The 18282-nt window shown below is 40.3% G+C and overlaps 1 protein-coding gene across 3 annotated transcripts in view; it reads right to left on the reverse strand.

The window, feature by feature from the left end:
- Positions 1 to 2154: 2154 nt before the first annotated feature.
- Positions 2155 to 18282, reverse strand: part of LOC139695162 (uncharacterized) — a 647990-nt gene continuing 631862 nt past the window's right edge. For 2 of the 3 annotated variants that reach the window (XM_071593823.1, XM_071593821.1), the window contains one exon: positions 3459 to 3563. Coding sequence is in view for 1 of the 3 variants with exons in the window: in XM_071593822.1 (XP_071449923.1) it covers positions 3379 to 3563 (185 nt within the window). In the remaining 2 variants the exon portion in view is untranslated. Of the gene's footprint in view, positions 3564 to 18282 lie in introns of all 3 variants that reach the window. The other variant, XM_071593822.1, reaches the window with a different exon arrangement.

Raw genomic sequence — 18282 nt, forward strand, 5'->3', positions numbered from 1 at the left:
TTACAAAAAATAGTTCGTGAATTGAATAGAGAAAAGAAAATAGCCAAAGAAAGTTTTCTACAGCAAATAATCGGGATAGATAATGGAAATAAATTTTACAAGTACCTCCGGAGGAGGAAAGACAACAGGGAAAACATAACAGCTTTAAAAAAGAGGATGGAACACTAATCGTTGACGATAAGGAAAAGGCTAATGCGTTTAATAATTGGTATGCAAGTATATTTAAGGTTATGGTAAATAAAAAATATTCTGTAGATACATCTCTGAGTCAACAAGGAGGCGAAAAAATATTAAATACCAAAAGTATTAAAACGACGAGCGCAGAAATTTATAAAATTATGAAAATGAAGGCAAATAAATCAAAAGGGCCAGATGGTATCTCAATTGACTTGCTTAAATTGGGTGGTAGTGTAGTTTCAAATTATACAAATCATTTATTCAATGTTACCTTAAACAATAATGCCCTGCCAAATGCTTGAAGGAGGCATATTTTACGCCAATTTTCAAAGGAGGAGATAAGGCACTAGCTTATAATTATAGACCGGTAAGCTTGGCATCAGTTGTATGCAAGCTATTAGAAAAGATAATGGCTGATTATCTCTGGGAGAGTGAGAATAGGTTGCATAGTCGCCAATATGGTTTTAGAAAAGGGCACTCTAGCGAAACTCAGCTATTAGGGTTCTGCCAAGAAATGTTCGACTCTATGGATGCGGGAATAGAATTGGATGCTATAATAGTCGACCTGTCAAAAGCCTTTGACAAAGTTGACCACGATCGCTTATTGCTTAAGATGGGCCAATTACCACTATACACAGACGGAAGAGTAATCTCTTGGGTCAAATATTTCATGGAAGGTCGAACACCAAGGGTCAAATTAGGAGAAGTGTATTCTGAAAAAACAAGGGTAACATCGGGAGTCCCACAAAGAAGCTTACTTGGCCCGCTCTTGTTTTTAATCTACATAAATGATCTCCCAGTAAGTATTAATTCTCAGATAAGACTTTTTGCAGACGACTGTATTATCTACAGGAAAGTCGAAAATGACAGAGACCGTGACAAACTTCAAAGGGACATTAATAAAATGGCGGATTGGGTGACAAAAAATGGGATGAATATTAATGTTAGCAAATGCAAATCCATCACTTTTAGCAACAAGGTAAATGGAAACAATAGGGAATATAAGTTCTCAGAAAATATCATTCCTAGAAGTGATACTTGCAAATACTTAGGTGTATATTTAACTAAGGACTTAGGACGGGGGCTAAATGTGGAGTACATCTTTAAGAAAGCTTTCAAAACTCTCCATTGGGTGATGAGAAACCTCAAAGGGAGCGTTAGAGCAACCAAGGAGAAGGCGTATCAGACCCTAGCAAGAACAATTTTAGATTACGCTTCTCTTGTATGGGACCCTCATGAAGAAGGTCATATCAAAAAACTGGAAAAGGTGCAAAGAAAGGCGGCCCGATATGTCCTTGGGAAGCATAGGAGGATGGAGAGTGTGTCTGGCATGCTAGAAACGTTGGGCTGGGAACCTCTACAAACTAGAAGGAAAGTAAGCAGACTTTGTGGAATGTTCCGAATTCTGAAAGGGGAGAAAGCTTGGGCAGATCTTAGGAAAGAGGCGGGGAACCCAAATTTTATAGGGAGAAATGATCACAAATTTAAGGTAAAATGCCGGGCACAGAGAAAAAATAAAAAAAAATTTCTTTTCTAAATAGACCATTTGTTGATTGGAACACCTTACCTGCAAATATTTTCGAGCCCTTTCCTAAGGGAGTGTATACTTTTAAGAATAGATGTAATAATTTGATTGATGTGTGGTGTATTGTATTATATGTAATAGCTTAATTTTCTTAATTTATCTTTTTTTCTTGCTGATTAATTGATGTAAATGGGATGGGGATTCGCATGTTTTGTTAAAGAGATTTGTGTTTTGAAGTCTGATAATAATAATAAATAGTAACATCTGTTTACTTAATCATTAATACTGACTGAATTTATAAATTTTACTCAATACTACCTTTGCTGGCCCCATTCCACGCAACTCCGGCTCCTTCGGTCGCAGGATCTCCAATTGTAAGGTATTTCCCAGCAAACCAAGCAATCGCACGCACTTAGGTTTAATAAGAACACTTCTTGGAAAACATCAAATCTTTATTCATTATTTTCAAAACCATTCTCAATATATTAATAATATTTCTTTCAAAACCATGTACAATATAATAATCTATACATTTTTTCTGTGGAAGATTATTAGATTTTTTCTTATTTGTGACTCTGGGGTGACTTACTTTCATAAAAAAAAGAGGCTTTAACAATTTCAGTAATCACTCAGTTTTTACAGATAATATTTCCATTTCAATGGGCGGAAAGAAAAAGGATTTACGACTGTATCACAGGTGGAAACAGGTGCACTCTATATTTGAACTACCTCGTTTAGCATCACACAATTTTAATGCGTAACTTGGTGACTGCAAAACAAGAGTTAATTAATTAACATTTAGTCAGCTTCAAAAGGGATATCAGTCCACACTCAACGCTTTATATCTCGTTTCTATTGTCATATTTATTCCGACAAACGGTAGAAAACAATGGAACCAACAAACAGTTCTCGCGAACAAGAGGCATGTCGTTTATATAAGAACAAGTGGGCCAATGGTGGTCCGACGTTAATCCAACACAACAGCTGCCTATCTTTAGTAACAAAAGACTAGAATTACTGAGCTAAATTTAAAAAGGGAACATGTATTTGTTATTTTTTTGTCAAGGAGGTAATTGACCAATCGTCGAAAACGGAAATGAAACTGAGTCCTCGGAGGTTTCCCTGACGACGTCGCTGCAGTTCCATTACTTTGATTGTTTTCGTCTTAGGATCTATACGCATAGGTTTTTCTTGTGTTCCATGCGCTTAAGTATATAAGTTTGACTTGTCATTATTCTTTGGCAGCGTTCAGTCACATACCCTGTCCTCAAAGTGCACAAAAAATCGCTCACACGATTTTTTTCCTCGATTTTCGGATGCATGACTCCGGTAAACTTCCTTAAAATATCAATAGTCCTGCTATATTGATTATTTATAAAAGTTAAACATCAACACCAGTCCTTTGATAACCATTTTTTAACGTTCGCACGCGAATGTTTTTATCATTTGCGTGCGTCGTCAAATCGAGAACTCCAATCTCCACTCCATTCGCGTGTCTTCTTCTCCACAATTGGATTCACATCCAACCCTTGCTCATATTTGGTGCGGCTTTTTTTTGGCAATTTTTACGTTTTAACAAACACGATTTCTCAAGTAGCTTTTGAAAATTATTGTTAGCGCTCTTTTTGAAAGGCTTTAGCAACCGTTAAAATGTCCTTTGTGTTTTGTGTCAACACCTAAGCGATTCCTTTCCATATCAAGCTATGACGAAGGTTGTTGTCATGTTGAAATTTTCCTCTGGAGCCTGAAACATATCCGTCAATCCTCGAGACCAAAGCCATGCCCCTGCGGGACTTCCCTCGCCCACTCGCGGTGTTCATTTTTCCGGCCGGTCTTCTCGGAATCGCCCCCGCGGTGCTCACTGCGAAAGGAAAGAAATAAGAAAAACATATTATCAATCAGTAGAGATAGTCATGGGATACAAAGACCCTTTCCGGCACACTTCAAGTGGTCAGAGACCGACAAAAAGAGAAAATACCCGGATGAAATGCGACCAGCCACTTTGAAGTTTCCGAGGAAAAGCGTAAGAATTGTTTAAATGGCTAGTGTTTTTTTTGGCAATAAATTGAGATAAAACGATATGACTTCAGACAGCTCGTTTCCGTACTAGAGAAATATATTTTTATTTTCTCCATTATCTGGAAAAGAAAATGATAATTTTACGAATATGGCAAATTGGTTTATGGACATTGAGAAAACGTGTAAACATGTTATATCGTTGGAATTTGAAGTATTTTTTTCCTATTGCGATAAAATTTGTGTACGTTTAATACCCCCTGACCCCATTAAATATAAGGAAGTAATAGAATATGGAGTACAACCTTGACATGTTAGAAGGGCTTGTGCGTTCCAATGACCACTAGAGTTCTGCAGGCGGGAATAATGATTATTGCTCCTGGTAGGGTCACCCATGCCAGATAGGTCGAAGGTTAGGAGCCAGACAAAAGGTAGTCCACGCAGCGTCTGTTCCTCAGTGAGGCGGCTGCAATGGCGTCTGACCCCAGTGGGGCCGCCAGTAAGTGATGGTGTCACGTTAAAAACACTATTGAGGAAGGCAACGGGGAACCACCTCAATTATCATTCCCAAGATGATGATGCTGGACAATATGCATTAAGAATATGAGTCCTAGCAACTAAAGGAATCGGCCCTATCTGCCGTGTGTCGCGCCCGGCAAAGGTAGAGGCTTCCGTAGTCACCATCTCAAGAAACCCTTGCAAAAAAACCGACAGCAGGACGACAGAGAGGCAGAAGACGTAGAAGAAGAAGACCGTATAAGTTAAAATAGGAACTTGAAATATTAGGACAATATTTAGGACAGGAAAATTAGCCAGTACTAGGCGGTGCATGAAGAAATAAATTATTGGTAATATAATAAGCCAAAGGCGGCGGGTTGGGAAATGGAATTCGTAGCATTTACGAGAATATAATATGGCTGGAGGACTTAGTGAGATCTGTGTTAGTTCATATTCTGAAAAGGTAAAGGCTACATCATGTGAGGACTACAGAACAATAAGCTTTATATCCCACGCAGCTAAAGTGCTTCTCAAATTCATCAACAATAGAATTTGGGTTTACGAAGGGGAGAGGTACGCGTGATGCCATTGCAGCATTGAGATTATTAATCGAGAATACAATCAGGAAGTATTTGCCTGTTTCGTTGATTTCGAAAAAGCATTTGATGAAGTGAATTGGGAAAAACTAATGAATATATTGAAGAAAATAGGAATAGATTGGAGGGAAAGGAGGCTAATCCGCAACCTGTACATGTCTCAGACTGCTCAGGTGCGGGTGGGGAACGGGAAGTCCAGATGGGCAGTGTCAGAAAGAGGTGTAAGGCAGGGTTGCCTATTTTCACCGTTGTTTTTTAACCTGTATGTAGAGGAAATGATTAAGGACGCATGGGAAGAACTGGAGGTAGGAATGAAAATTGATGGGGAATCCGTAAAATCAGTTAGGTTCGCTGATGACCAAGGTTTAGTTTGTCAGTTAGCCAAGGGGTTGCAAGCATTGCTGAGTGAATTGGAAATTCAGTGCGACAGATATGGGATGAGAATCAATATTAATAAAACAAAGGTTATGCGATTTTCCAGAAAGAAAAAGGCTAAGGTAAACATCAAAACAAGAGGGTAAAAACTGGAGCAGGTAGAACAGTTTATGTCTCTCGGAAGTGTTTTGGACCAACGCGGTCAAAGTAGTAGGGGCGTAAGGAGAAGAATTGCGCTAGGCAAAGAAGATTTAACAAAGAGGAGGGAGCTAATGACAGGGACGTTGAGGATGGATATTCAGAAAAGACTCGTAAAAACTTTAATATCTAGCAAAGTTGTGATGGCGCGGAAACATGGTAATTGTAGCAGGAGAATAGATGTTGATTGGAAATTTTTTAAATTTAGGTATGGAGAAGGATGGAGAAGATGAAATGGACAGAAAAGAAAACATATGCGGAATATACTTGGTATGGCGGGTGAAGAGAGATTTGTTGGGAGAAATCCTAAGGAGGCAGGAAAAATGGATGAGGGGCGTATTGATCGGCAGTAGGGTATTGAACACTGTTATAGAGGGGAGAATTTTAGGCAAACGAGGAACAGGGGGGGAATAGGATACGGATATTGCACGGGATGAAGGAAGTTTATGGAAAAGAAAAGGGACTTTATGTAAAATGGGATTCTGAATTATGGTTTTTACGAGGTAAATATTTGGTAGTTTTTTTCCATCTAAAACCTATCTTAGCCGGTAGATTAGTGAATAATGATATTAGACTATGGAATATAGAATATGGAATAGGACTAGTTTGGCGTGTGATTGATTTTAATTTGTATCAAAATACATAAAAAAGTACATATATTACATTTTTCAAATTAATTATCCTCTCTCATTCATTTGTTATTTGTCTCAAAAAGTCTGTGAGTATGTCGGGTGCACTTTGTTTCCAGTAACCTCTGTAATTATTTTACACCCTTATCGTGGGAGGAGGGTGTTTTCACTATTAGTGTCATCAGGGATCATTGTGTAATAATTGGAGAGTGACGTGGCGTTTTACTACAAAGAAATAAAAATATGTGAAAGCAAATTGAATTCCGAATATGTTGATGTGCCGTACCGTCTTCCCTTGGCATGCTTTCAATGAGGTATTTAATTTTCAAGTATTATTTTTTGAGATGACTCATTATTTACTTATTAAATGGATATTTTTTCTTTATTCTTGTCCAAAAATTGGTGATTGATGAGCTTCACTCATTACCGCACAAGGGTTAATTTTTGAAACAAGCCCGGGGAATTATTTTGTAATATATCCTGCGAAATTTTATTTTTAGCCGCACGAACCGAAGTGAAAGTCGCAGGGATCGTTTTGGAGACGGATGGGAGTTTTAAATTGACCGATAATCTGTCCAATAATTTATAAAGGGCTCCAAATGAAGTGACATTATCTACATGACCACCGATCTTTTGTCGCTTTTTTAACATTCCCTATTGTTTATAACAACCTATTGTGTATTATTCAAGGGGTATCGCGTCGACTACTATTCGGAGTGCCCAGGTTTCTATCCCTGGCGAATTAGGCCCCCCTCACCTTCATTTACAGTGTAATTCTCCCTGTACCAGACGATTTCAAAAGCTGTTCATTTATTATGCAATTAAAGACGGAAAATATAAGGCCGTGTATCTTTCTGCTGAGAGTTGAAAATCCTCTAAATAATTTACCTTTACTTATTACTGCATCTTGGACCTGGCCGATTTTCGAGTCATGTCAAATCAAATTTACTCTTTATGCTCTAATATTTTAGTAAGCACGTCTAGGGCTCCAATTAGGAATTATTCCACAAAAAAACTTCTCGACTAATCAGCACTGTTTGAATCTCAAAATACGAACTATAACTTTAACTTAATTCTCATTTTAAATCCTGTCTCCTTCTAATCAGTTGAACGAAGAGTCAGCACGCACTTCTATGGCGACAGTTTACTCCTCGAAACACTCGACACTAGAAAATTACGAAAAGATCATTGCCCTTTTTCTAGGAAATTTTTATCCTAACCAAGGCAAGATAAAGACGGAATATGACTTTTTTGAGGTAACCTCGAAAAATTAGACGCTATTGTATGGCAAGGTATGAGAAATTTTATAAAATAATTGAAAAATGTTATGGCATAATGACGCCTCGATGCAAGTGCTCTTATTTCATATTTCATCTTACAGTGAGCTACATATTTTATCTTAATCGCGTACGGAGAATCCCACATTTGTCAAATGGGGGCAATAAAGAGAAATCATATTCAATCCAAGGATTATTCAATATCTCACACAAATATTTCTTGCACTAAAATCTCTTACCAGCATTTTCAAACAAAAAATTCCAAATACCACTATTTAACTCCTCGAGGGTAGATACGAATACATGCCACTAGAGTATGCTAGAAGATAAAACCAACCTTTGATTATATTGAAATAGGAAATAATGCATTTCATTTTATGAATTAGTAATGAAAGGAGCATGGCCTGAAAAACTTGGATCTCAATACGTTCGGTTATTTAAGTTTAGTACTGTAAAAAACGTGAAATGCTCGGAGGACTTCTATGCATGCATATGTGACAGGTCATTCCTGATATTTTTCCAGGTGACGAACACTTAAAAGAACACTCACACGGTAAATTGTTTAGGCTTCCGGCCTTCTCCGAGGCCTTCGTTCCACTAAGTCTTACTGGAAGAAGTAAGAACTATTTGGCTCATATTTTGCATGCAAGGCGGCGTCTCGTCCGATTCTCTCAAATCTCTGCGTCAAAATCCGATTCCTAACCTTGATGACTCCCGGAAGGCATGTCAAAGTTAGCCATCAGTAGTTAGTTAATGTGCATTTGGTGTGCTGCGTTAAATATCACAATTTTAAAATGCCAAATTCCCAAGTCAAGAGCTCCAGGAAACAAACCTCCTTCCTCTCTTCAAACGAGTGTCCCCGCGGACGAGAGAGGCCCTGGGGACACAGCGCCCCCTTTGTTTCAGCCGCCGAAGGACGCAAGCAGACCGACCATCTTCCACTCCCATCATCTCCCTCCGCGCCTTCGGAGAATTCCTTTCGGCGTCGGATTAATGTAATCCGAGGACGAGAAGTGAGGGAAGTGCTGTGCGCCTTCGGCCAACGCGCACCAAGGAGGGGGTCCCTCGGATGGGAGAGGTTTGCTCGCGGAAGGGAACTTTAATCTATTCTACTGGGACAATCAGTGCTGGAAATGCTCTTTCTGGAAGGAGTCCAGGCGCTAAGGTGGCTTTATAATAAAAAAAATATTCCATTCCAAATGGCTGCGTGTCATAATGAAGTGGCAATAGAAATGAGGGAATAAAGTAGGATAAGGGAGGAGGGAAGGAAAAAGATAATGTTGGAAGAATACGAGTGAGTTGAGGCGTATGCTCCGTTAATGAATACCAGTACATTACATTGCATAACGCAAGGACAGCGGTTTTAAATAGTGTAGTATTAGACTGGGCTTGTAAATGTAGCAGTGGTAAGTAACCGTATCCATCAAACATATATTTTGATTGTTAGACTCAAAATTATTGCTATTGTTAACCAATAATAATTAATCTGGAAATGGAAAGTCGATTTAGTCGTCAAATAGGGCCGAAAAATGTAAAATAATGCTTTCTAGAAGAATAATTAACTATAGCGTGGCTGCTCATTTTTAAGTAATTATTGGGACGATACGGGGACAGTAATGAGTTAGCGGGGTGATGTGCTAGGCCCAACCTTGAGTATTTTCTGCAAGTGTGTATGGGATCCTCAAGATGGAGGCTTAATTTCGGAACTAGATCGAGTGCTACGAAGAGCAGCTAGGTTTGTGCAAAAAATGTTATCAACAAGGCAGCAGGGTCACGACACTATTGGAAGAATTAGGATGGGAGCCTTAATTGCCGCAGGAATAAATACAGATTGAATTTACTGCGTACATTTGAGGCAGGTAACTTTTCTGAGGATGTTAAGGACGTATATTACACGCAGATCAGATCGCCAACGTATAATCAGGGAGATTTATTGCAGAACGAACAGATTTAAAATTTCGTTTTTTCCTCGAACCGTTAGAGATCATAATTAACATGAAAGCAATCGCTTTTGAGATAATTAGAATTGGTATCGCATATATTTGTTGCATGTTTCTTCCTGCATGTTATTCTTTTAAGTTAATAAACCCAACTTCTTCACAGTACCGCGGCGTGATTTGAATCTACGCATCCTGCGATTGCATATTGTTGCATCTCATTACTTTCTTTTCTATTTTTTTGAAGGGAACATGATTTGGTATCGCATGTGGTGATTTAATTCTATTTTACAGGTGGTGGGTGACCTGATAGCCCCGCCTTACACCCTTGCGGAGCCTTGCGTCATATTGCTTATATATAGATTTCCTTAGGCTGTTTGAGTTCTTCGTTTAGTCTTAACTTTTACTTAAGTCAAATGTAACATTGTACCTTGGAATAATATCAGATTTTCTGTCAACAACTTCATCTTGGTGATTGGGAAATGACGAGATGACCCGCTCGTCGCTCCCTGGCGCTGCAAAACGGCCATTTGTGAAGCGCCGCAATTTCATAACGTCTTCACACGGTCCAGGGATGCAGCCTGGCACTTGACAGCAGCTCCATCATTATCGCTGCGTAATGCACGCACTCAGTTTAGAATTTCGGGGACAGACGGTTTCGCGTATCGCCCGTTCTGCTCATCGACAGAGGGCGGGCGGGTGTTTTATGGGCCTGGTGCATTATTGGAGAGGTCTCGCACTTTGGGGGAGTGGGGGGGGAGGGGGTGGTAGTTCATTACCGATGATGCCGCGGCGCAGGTCAGGGATAGCGGGTTCGCGCGAGACATTGTTGCGCGCCGGCTTCAAAGGCCACTCGTGTGTGACCTCTCCCTCCTGCCGCGCCGTTTTTCACGCGTGCCCGGGGCGACCGCGGACCTCCGCAGTCCGGGGGAAGCAGTGGCTCGCTGGGCCCTATGCAGGGCGAGCGGCTTTGGCTCGGTGCTTATCGTGCTGCACGGAAGAACACTCATTCGCGGTGCTCCATTTTACTCGCGGTCTAGCCACGGTGGAGATAACAAATTATTGAGAATGAAAAAGGAGCAGTGGAAAAAACAGATGCTGATGATGTTTTGTGTGGTATTTCAATTTTCATGGTACATTATGAAAGTAATACGCATAATTTTATTGTGACGCGACTATGCATGGCAGCGCGGTAAAACCAGTGGGGAAATGTGCTGGAGGACGGCCCTTTTAACGCAGCTGGTCAACAGTTTGCCCCGAGCAGCCTGATCGGATTAACTTGCCTCCTCGTGAATGGTATTTTTTTGACTTTGTGACACGGCAAAGATACGGTCAAGCTTCGACTACAACAATCCCCCGGCTACACGTCCTTCATCCTTACCAACTTCCTGGCCCGGATCACTACCCGGCGGGTCCCCCAGTCGCCTTAGAGTCCCGACTTGGATCCTTGCGACTGAAGAGATAGCTAAAAGGAAAGCATTTTCAGACCGCGGAAAACATCCAAAAGCATGTTACAACAACGCTCCTGAGAGACATTCCCGTCGAGAGGAGTTTCAGGGTGCCTTCCAGGCTTGGCAGACACGTCTCCGTAGGTGAGTTCATGCAAAGGGAGAGTGTGTTGAATAATTTTAGGCATTTGTGCAAGAATGTAATTCGTAAATCTATTTCTCCCAGATAATCTGCATAGCTTGAATGGTGATCCTTATATGCACGTAAATTTCTTAATCTTACTTCAACATTGTTCTCAATTGCAGTTTAGAAGTCATGAAGGTTACTAGGATTGCGCAGGCAACAGTGTGAAACAATTGTTTTTATTTGCCAATTAGGATTTATATATTAGTTTAGTCATCGTGTTAATAATTTAAAAACCTTCAAATTTTTTAAAAGAAAATATTTCTATTCTAAAAGTTATCATTCCGGAGAGATATAATATAGCCATTGTCGATGATAGCTTATGGGTTAATTTTCTGGGCTTTGGAGATTTGTAAATTAATTCAACTCTTAGCCTCGAAAATAGTATCAACCTGCGTATCATACGATAAATTTAATATCTTACGATAAAATTATACTTTTTCTGCGTCTATTATACAACAGCAGGAAAGTGCATATTCTTGTGACATGAATTCGTTCTTTTGACTTTGTCATCATGTGGTGTCACTCATTCTCTCGCGAGTGTAATTCACATTCTTTTGATCCGAAGCAGTTTCAAGAGGGGGACGAGAGAGTGATTAGTTTTTAAAATTTTAATTTTTAGCATCATCTACTCTGCCATTCCAGATAATTCACTTTTCATAGTACAATAACCCAAATATCATGGTGAAACGTCTATTTCATTTTAATCATCATCAGTATTTCAATCCTAAGATTGGTTTACTGCAGCTACAACATTCCACTATACTTGATAGCTAGACAAGGCTGCATATTCTTGGGAGAAATAATAATGTGCTGTGGTTTCCCGTTGCCTTCCACATCGCAGTACTGGTGCAGATACCGTGACCTTCACTCTCGTCCGCACCTGATGCCGGGCGCCACCAGTGCCTAATATTCAAACTGATAACTTTCACGATGGGTTCAGGGAAGCTTTTTAGTCGGAGTCTATTTCTCTTGTTCCGAAATGCAATTTTATATTTTAAGTTCGGTATTTAATATTAAATACAGGATTTAAATATTCTACTTAAGGGTGATTGCCTCGTTCCGTAAAAACATTACCCAGTGTTTTCTAAGCTGAAATATTTTCGTCGGCCACGGAAATCGAACCAGCTACCTTCGACTACACAGGCAAAAATTTTACCTCTAGTCTGCCCTCGCCTGTTCGGTTTAACAAATACATAAATTACTGAAATACATTTATGGAGTTTGACAAAATTTTCGTATTATCCCGCCTCTGTCTAGCAGCACACTTTACACCCTCCTTTGTCTCCGCCATTATATTCGCTTATATGGCTGGGTTTTAGAAGCAATGATTACGCTGGCTAGTGGAAGGTCATTTTTACGACGCGCATATTTCAAATAAAATTAAAAATAAAAAGGGGGTGAAAAATACGAGAACCCTTTTGCGTCCCTTCTTTCATTCTACATTATTCCCATGCAGCCTTTTTCCAAAGCCGTATTCTCTCCTTCCCCTCCCCTCCTCCCCTCTCCTCCCCCACCCCGCCCTCCCTTCCCGCACAACTCTCTCTTTATATTTAAAAAAAACGTTATCCGTCGTATTTCATTTGTTTCCTCGGGGGCGCGGGGCGGGTGAGGCGAGGAGGAGGGCCGCAAACGCGAGAGGGAAAAGAGAGAGAAAGAGAGGAGACATGGCTGAGGCGAGAGCCAGCATTTGTTTGCATGGCTTTGTGCCCTTTCGGTTCGACCTGGTTCCATTAATTGCTCGTTTGTCTCCCGAGCGAGCTCATGGAGAGGGCTTTAAATGAAGCCTGCAGGAAGGGAAATTAAAAATTTCGGCTGCAAAAAAATTATATTAATAAGGAAGTGTGCGCCTCCCGGAATGTTTTCGCGTTATATCGAAATCCTTTCCTTTTTTTATCATCTCTTTTTTTTTAGTTGCGTCACCAAATAGTACCGTTTAAATTACACCTCACCGCCGCATAGCATCTCTGCGAACACGCCCTCCTGTCTCCTCCCTCCTCCCCGTCCACCCACCCCATTCCCCTCTCATTATCTCCCACACACACCCACCCTGCCTCCTCCAATTGGGAAGACGGATTTCCCACACCCCTCACCGTCCCACCGCGAGCGAAGCATTTTCCTTTGCCCTCATTGGTTGTTTCCGTCGTTTATGCTCCGGTTATTTCACGGATGATAAAAAAAACAATCAGAGAGGTGGGGGGATGCATAGAAACCCCCTCCCTCCACCCCCGGTTCCACTCCACTCCTCGCAGCCACGCATTTTCCTTGTGTTTATCCACTCCGAGAAGCGATCCCATCCCATTCAACGCGCTTCCCATTTAGCGAGACTTTGCTCAGGATTTAGGATTTCTCCCCCCGCCCCTCATTGTTTAATCTCCCGGCAGATGTCATCGTTCCCGGATAAACGTATATGTATTTCTGGGTCAGGTGCTAAAACCATTTTCGTTATTTTCTTTTTATTGTGTCCTTTCCTTCCAGTTTTCTGCCCCGGCCACATTTGGGGGAGTGACATTCCCCTAAGGATCAACCGAATCACGGTGTGTACTTTTCGCTATCGCTTCGTATGCATTTAAGGCTTTTGAAGCAGTCGTATCACTGCTCTTCTACTTGAATAAACCGTGTTGAAAATCAACTGCGCGGTTCCATTGAGCGAATTTCTCGTTTGCTCGCGAGGGAATTGTTGTTGGTGGATGGAAATTCATTCGGATGAGACGAAAGGGGAGAAGTGTTTTCAATGGCAATAGTTTGGACTACTTTGGCGGTTTTCTTTCGTCGAAATAAGAATGAAAAGATCATTAAAGGCGATGGTGATTCGCGCTTGGAAAATTTGCAAATCACTGCAAAATTAAAATATTTAAACTTCATCATTTTTTTAAAGAAAATCTTGAATAGAATCACATCGAAATGACCAAAATTTGTTCAACAATGCTAATGTGACGTATATCTTTTTTGGTTTCCAATTCTTACGCTAAAGAGCTATTTCAAATCGTAAGCGAAATCTGTAGAATGATTATCTTTTTATATGATTGGAGTTAATACTTGACCGAATGAATTACGACTGATTTTTCCTATCTCAAAGTTCAATTTTACGACAAATAGGTGTGATATCTAAAAGGGTTACTCAATATTCCCTAAATGAAGTTTGAGTGTTGAACGTGAGTTACTATATTATCGTATATTCTAAATGAATCGATCATGACTCAATATAAATTACTCAATTATGGCACTTATTTCACATTAGCGGCTCATTTGGTCAATAATCACATCTATGCATGTTTGTTACAATGCGCGCTATTTTTTTTCATTATTTAGGAACTGTATGTGCGTTTTCACATGCGCAAATAATGAATACATACCAGGATAATTAATTGAATGTTATGCTCTATTATTGATCGATAAGGACCGTAATTAGATTGGATTGCACATGGATGTCAGCAATATTAAGGTTTAGGTTTGTTGTATCTTTCATTGAGGGCTCTTCGGCATTTAGAGGAACTACTGGGGCGAGAATAATTGAAACTCTGCATTCTAACACTCAAAATTACGAGTATTTAATGAGGGGTGGTCATGTACGAGTGTATTACAAAATTAAATTTTATCCACGATTATACTAATAATTAATTTACGAACACACTGCATTATACGGCACCCGTATTTCCAAGTGTCGGCATTTGATATACATACGTTTCTTTCTAATGCATGGTAAATTATGAAATTAATGCGCAAGGTTTTATTTGAGGCGACTACCCATGGTAGCGCATTAAACCCGGTAGGGATGTGTGGTGGGGGGCTTTCCTTTCCACCGCAGCTGGTCGCCAGTTTGCTCTGAGCAATCTATGCTGAAAGGCGTGCCTCCGCGCGAAGTATGTTTTTTGACTTTGTAACACGGCAAAGACACGGCCAAGCTCCACCATGACAATGCCCTCAGCCACACGTCCTTCATCCTTACTACTCCCTGCCCCGGAGCACCCCGGTGGTCTCCGAGCACCCCTACAGTCCCCACTTGCCTCCGTACGATTTTTTTTCGTTTTCCCCGACTGAAGGGAGAGATCTGAAAGGAAAGCGTTGGGAGACTGTGGAAAACATCCAAAAGCATGTTACAGAGATCCAGAGAGTCATTCCCGGCGACGAGTTTCAAGGAGCCTTCCAGACGTTGCAGACAAGTCTCTGCGGTTATGTATTGATGCAGGGGGAAGAGTATTTGAAGAATTTTAAGTATCTCTATAAGTGCGATCAATTAATCTACTTTTCCCAAATAATGCTCACTACTTTTTAGTGTACCCTGTACGGAGAGTTCTTCTAGGATTCTATGCTAATCCATCGTAGCATGCAGTGAATTTAATCCGTCCTGGCACCATCCCAAATACTGGTGTCACTTACATCTATCGTACAATATTCTTCCTCTCACTTCATTGATAATTGCTATTCCGCGCTGACATCGTTATTCTACCGGTATGCGCCCCGCAGTGGACTCTCATTAATCGTCAAGTGAACCTACAAATTTCCGGATGAATGGATTGATGCGAGAGTCAAGATTGGATGATAAGCGCTCGGGGTTACTGCGCACAAAAGCAGACCGGCCGTGACTTCGACTCGCACCTCGGTGCACGAAAGACACAGGCGCACGAATTCACGGGATCGGCAGTGCTTGACCCTGAAATCGAGTACACAATTAGGCGAATGGCAGTGGTTTCATAGAATAATCTAATTTTCACTTTCATTGCCATTAATATTACTTCTCTTTTGGCGTATTTTTACAGATGGCGAATTTGAATTCTGCGAATCAATCAAAAACACTTTTGTGGAAATATTTCAGGCTAAATTATTGAACACGTGATCTATACGATTGCATGCTCCCAACTGATTCTCCACATTTAAATAAACCTACGAAAATAGGCGTGTGAGTAGGCAAAATAGGGAAGCCTAACAGAATGGAACTAAGACTTAGGGTGTGTCTTAATGTTTGTGATAATTTATTTCACTTTTTCTTGAATCTATCGGGATTAATGAGACATTTAGAGTGAAATAATGTAGTAAAACCTCTTTCTTCAATTTTCTTATTTAAACATGAGTCCAAGAACGAATTTCATCTTCCCCTACCTTTCTAAATCATTCCGAGCATTCATTCCGTCCGGAATCACTGCTCCAAGTGTAAAATGAAAGCCTCACGGTGAATGGATTCAATGTCACTCGCCTAGACCGGAATTCCAACCCCGATACCTCAATATCTGACAGAGTGCTTTAGCCAGTTAAGCTTACGAAGCATTGAAGCTACGAAGCGCTTAAACTCTGAAATTTCGTAATTGTAACGCGCACTTAGCGGATTACTCTGTTAAAATTTACTGCTGCGGCATCTCCCGCAGATATTTGCAATCTAAAAATGGATTATCAGGCATAACGTTGAAGGGTTTCCATGAATATCCCTAGGAAACTCTGTAGATAGCGTGAAACATACAGCAACTAATGGGATAATATGGCAACTCATAATAGCGATGCACGTTGCACTACATGCTGTTACCACTCGAGTAGAACAATGCTTTTCTACACTTATTTACGGGAAATATGCACTTGATTGGAAATTAGAGCATTCCTTTAGACTAAGAGACTTATATCAATTAATTAACTTAGAGCAATTGTACTACATGGTGACGCAGAATGGATTCCCCGATTTAACGGGTAAATTGTGAAAATACAACAAAGTTTTTAAAAAAGAATTTTATTTCTTAAAACCAAATCCAACGCTATTGTATTTTCATTCACTTTTGAAAAATATTTCATCCAGGTGACGATTTTGGTGAGCAATTCATATGTTTTTTATTAATTATATATACCCTGCAACCCATCGCCGGAGTGTATGGCAAGGGGTGAATACACACCAGTACATGACCCTATCACGGTCGAACAATGTTATTATGATCCCCAATCGTTCGTGGAAAAAATGACATCTTAAGAGTCATTCAAAAATGTTTTCAAAAACTCCTCTCGGCATTTCTCGCATTATTCCAGCGATGGCATCTTTAATGCCTTATTTTCATTAGGCATTAAAAAAATATTTTACCCAGCTGACGACCTTGGTGACATCTGTAATTACCTCCTTAAGAACTTCAAGGGTCCTGGGTCGAGCTTTGTAAATCTCAACTTTGAGATATCCACAATGAAAAGAATCACATGGGCTAGAGTCCGGGGTGCGAGGGGGCCACGGAACATTCTCTCGTAAGGAGACCAGGCGGCCGGGAAATTGTTCTTGCAGGATTTGGAATGAACGACGCGTGGTATGAGCCGTGGCACCATCCTGTTGAAACCAAAAGGCTTCAGAGCCATATTCCTCACCACACTCTTCCATTTTGGGGAGTAAATATTCCTCCAGTATCTCACAAGAGCACACAGAGTTCACAGTAAGAGTTGAATTCTCGAGATTCAAGAAAGTAAGGCCCGATAATGTCTATGGAGGACACAGTGCACCAAACTGTCACTTTGGGGCAATGAAGAGGTCTTGGCTGAAGTTTGCGAGGTTTTCAGTCTCCCAGTAATGACAATGTTGCTTATTTACTGAGCCGGAGAGGTGAAAATGTGGTCCATCGCTAGACCACAGCGCCCTCTGCGTCGCCAGCATACTATTATTGTTCTCAAAGAACGTTTCTACGACAAAGCCTCGATACTCACCAGACCACTGCATGGTAACTACTGAAAATACCCCTGTATCCCCCAGCTGACGCCACTACTCCCGCTCCGCTAATTTATCTGAATGCACTTCAGTGATTTTTGAGATAAGGGAGTCCATTCTGTCCTACACAGTATATTTAATCAGTGCCCTGGCAATTACTTGGCCCAATACGTCTTGTAGTTCAGTTTATCGATTCAAATTTATTAATGATTTCTTTTTTCTTAATTCAAAATATTGGTTTAAGATTTGATAACTTAAGCCTTTAATTGAAACCGCTGCAATATCTCAAGGGTTGGAATTGATACAGGTTATTCCAGACATTAAATTAAAATTTGAGATGGTCTTTTAAAGCAGTTTCATCACCAGCTCGTGTCCTTTCCCTCTTTCTAAACCCCAACCTCCTTCACCTGAGACGTGTTATTCACCATTATTTGACCTTTAGTTTATGATTCTATGGGCTTTTTCTGCTCAACTTTAAATTAAGGTCGCAAGCACTCCTTTCTAACTTTCACTTTTCTTCCATTGGCACGGGGATCAAAACTAATTAATGAAATCCAGAGAGCAAGTTTTTCTTTGTCAAGTGGCGCATAAATACAAACAGTCTCTGCTTCCATTTTCCGGTAAACTCTTTAACAATTTCGGGTGAAATATTATTGAATATAACGTAAATGTTTTCTCAAAATTTTATCACAACATATTATTTGCTACGTTTTCAAAGGAGATAAGCCTACGCCTATTTACAAAAAAATAGGGCAAAT

Source organism: Hetaerina americana, unplaced genomic scaffold (assembly GCF_022747635.1).
Source record: "Hetaerina americana unplaced genomic scaffold, ioHetAmer1.1.p SCAF_6, whole genome shotgun sequence".
NCBI lineage: Eukaryota > Metazoa > Arthropoda > Insecta > Odonata > Calopterygidae > Hetaerina > Hetaerina americana.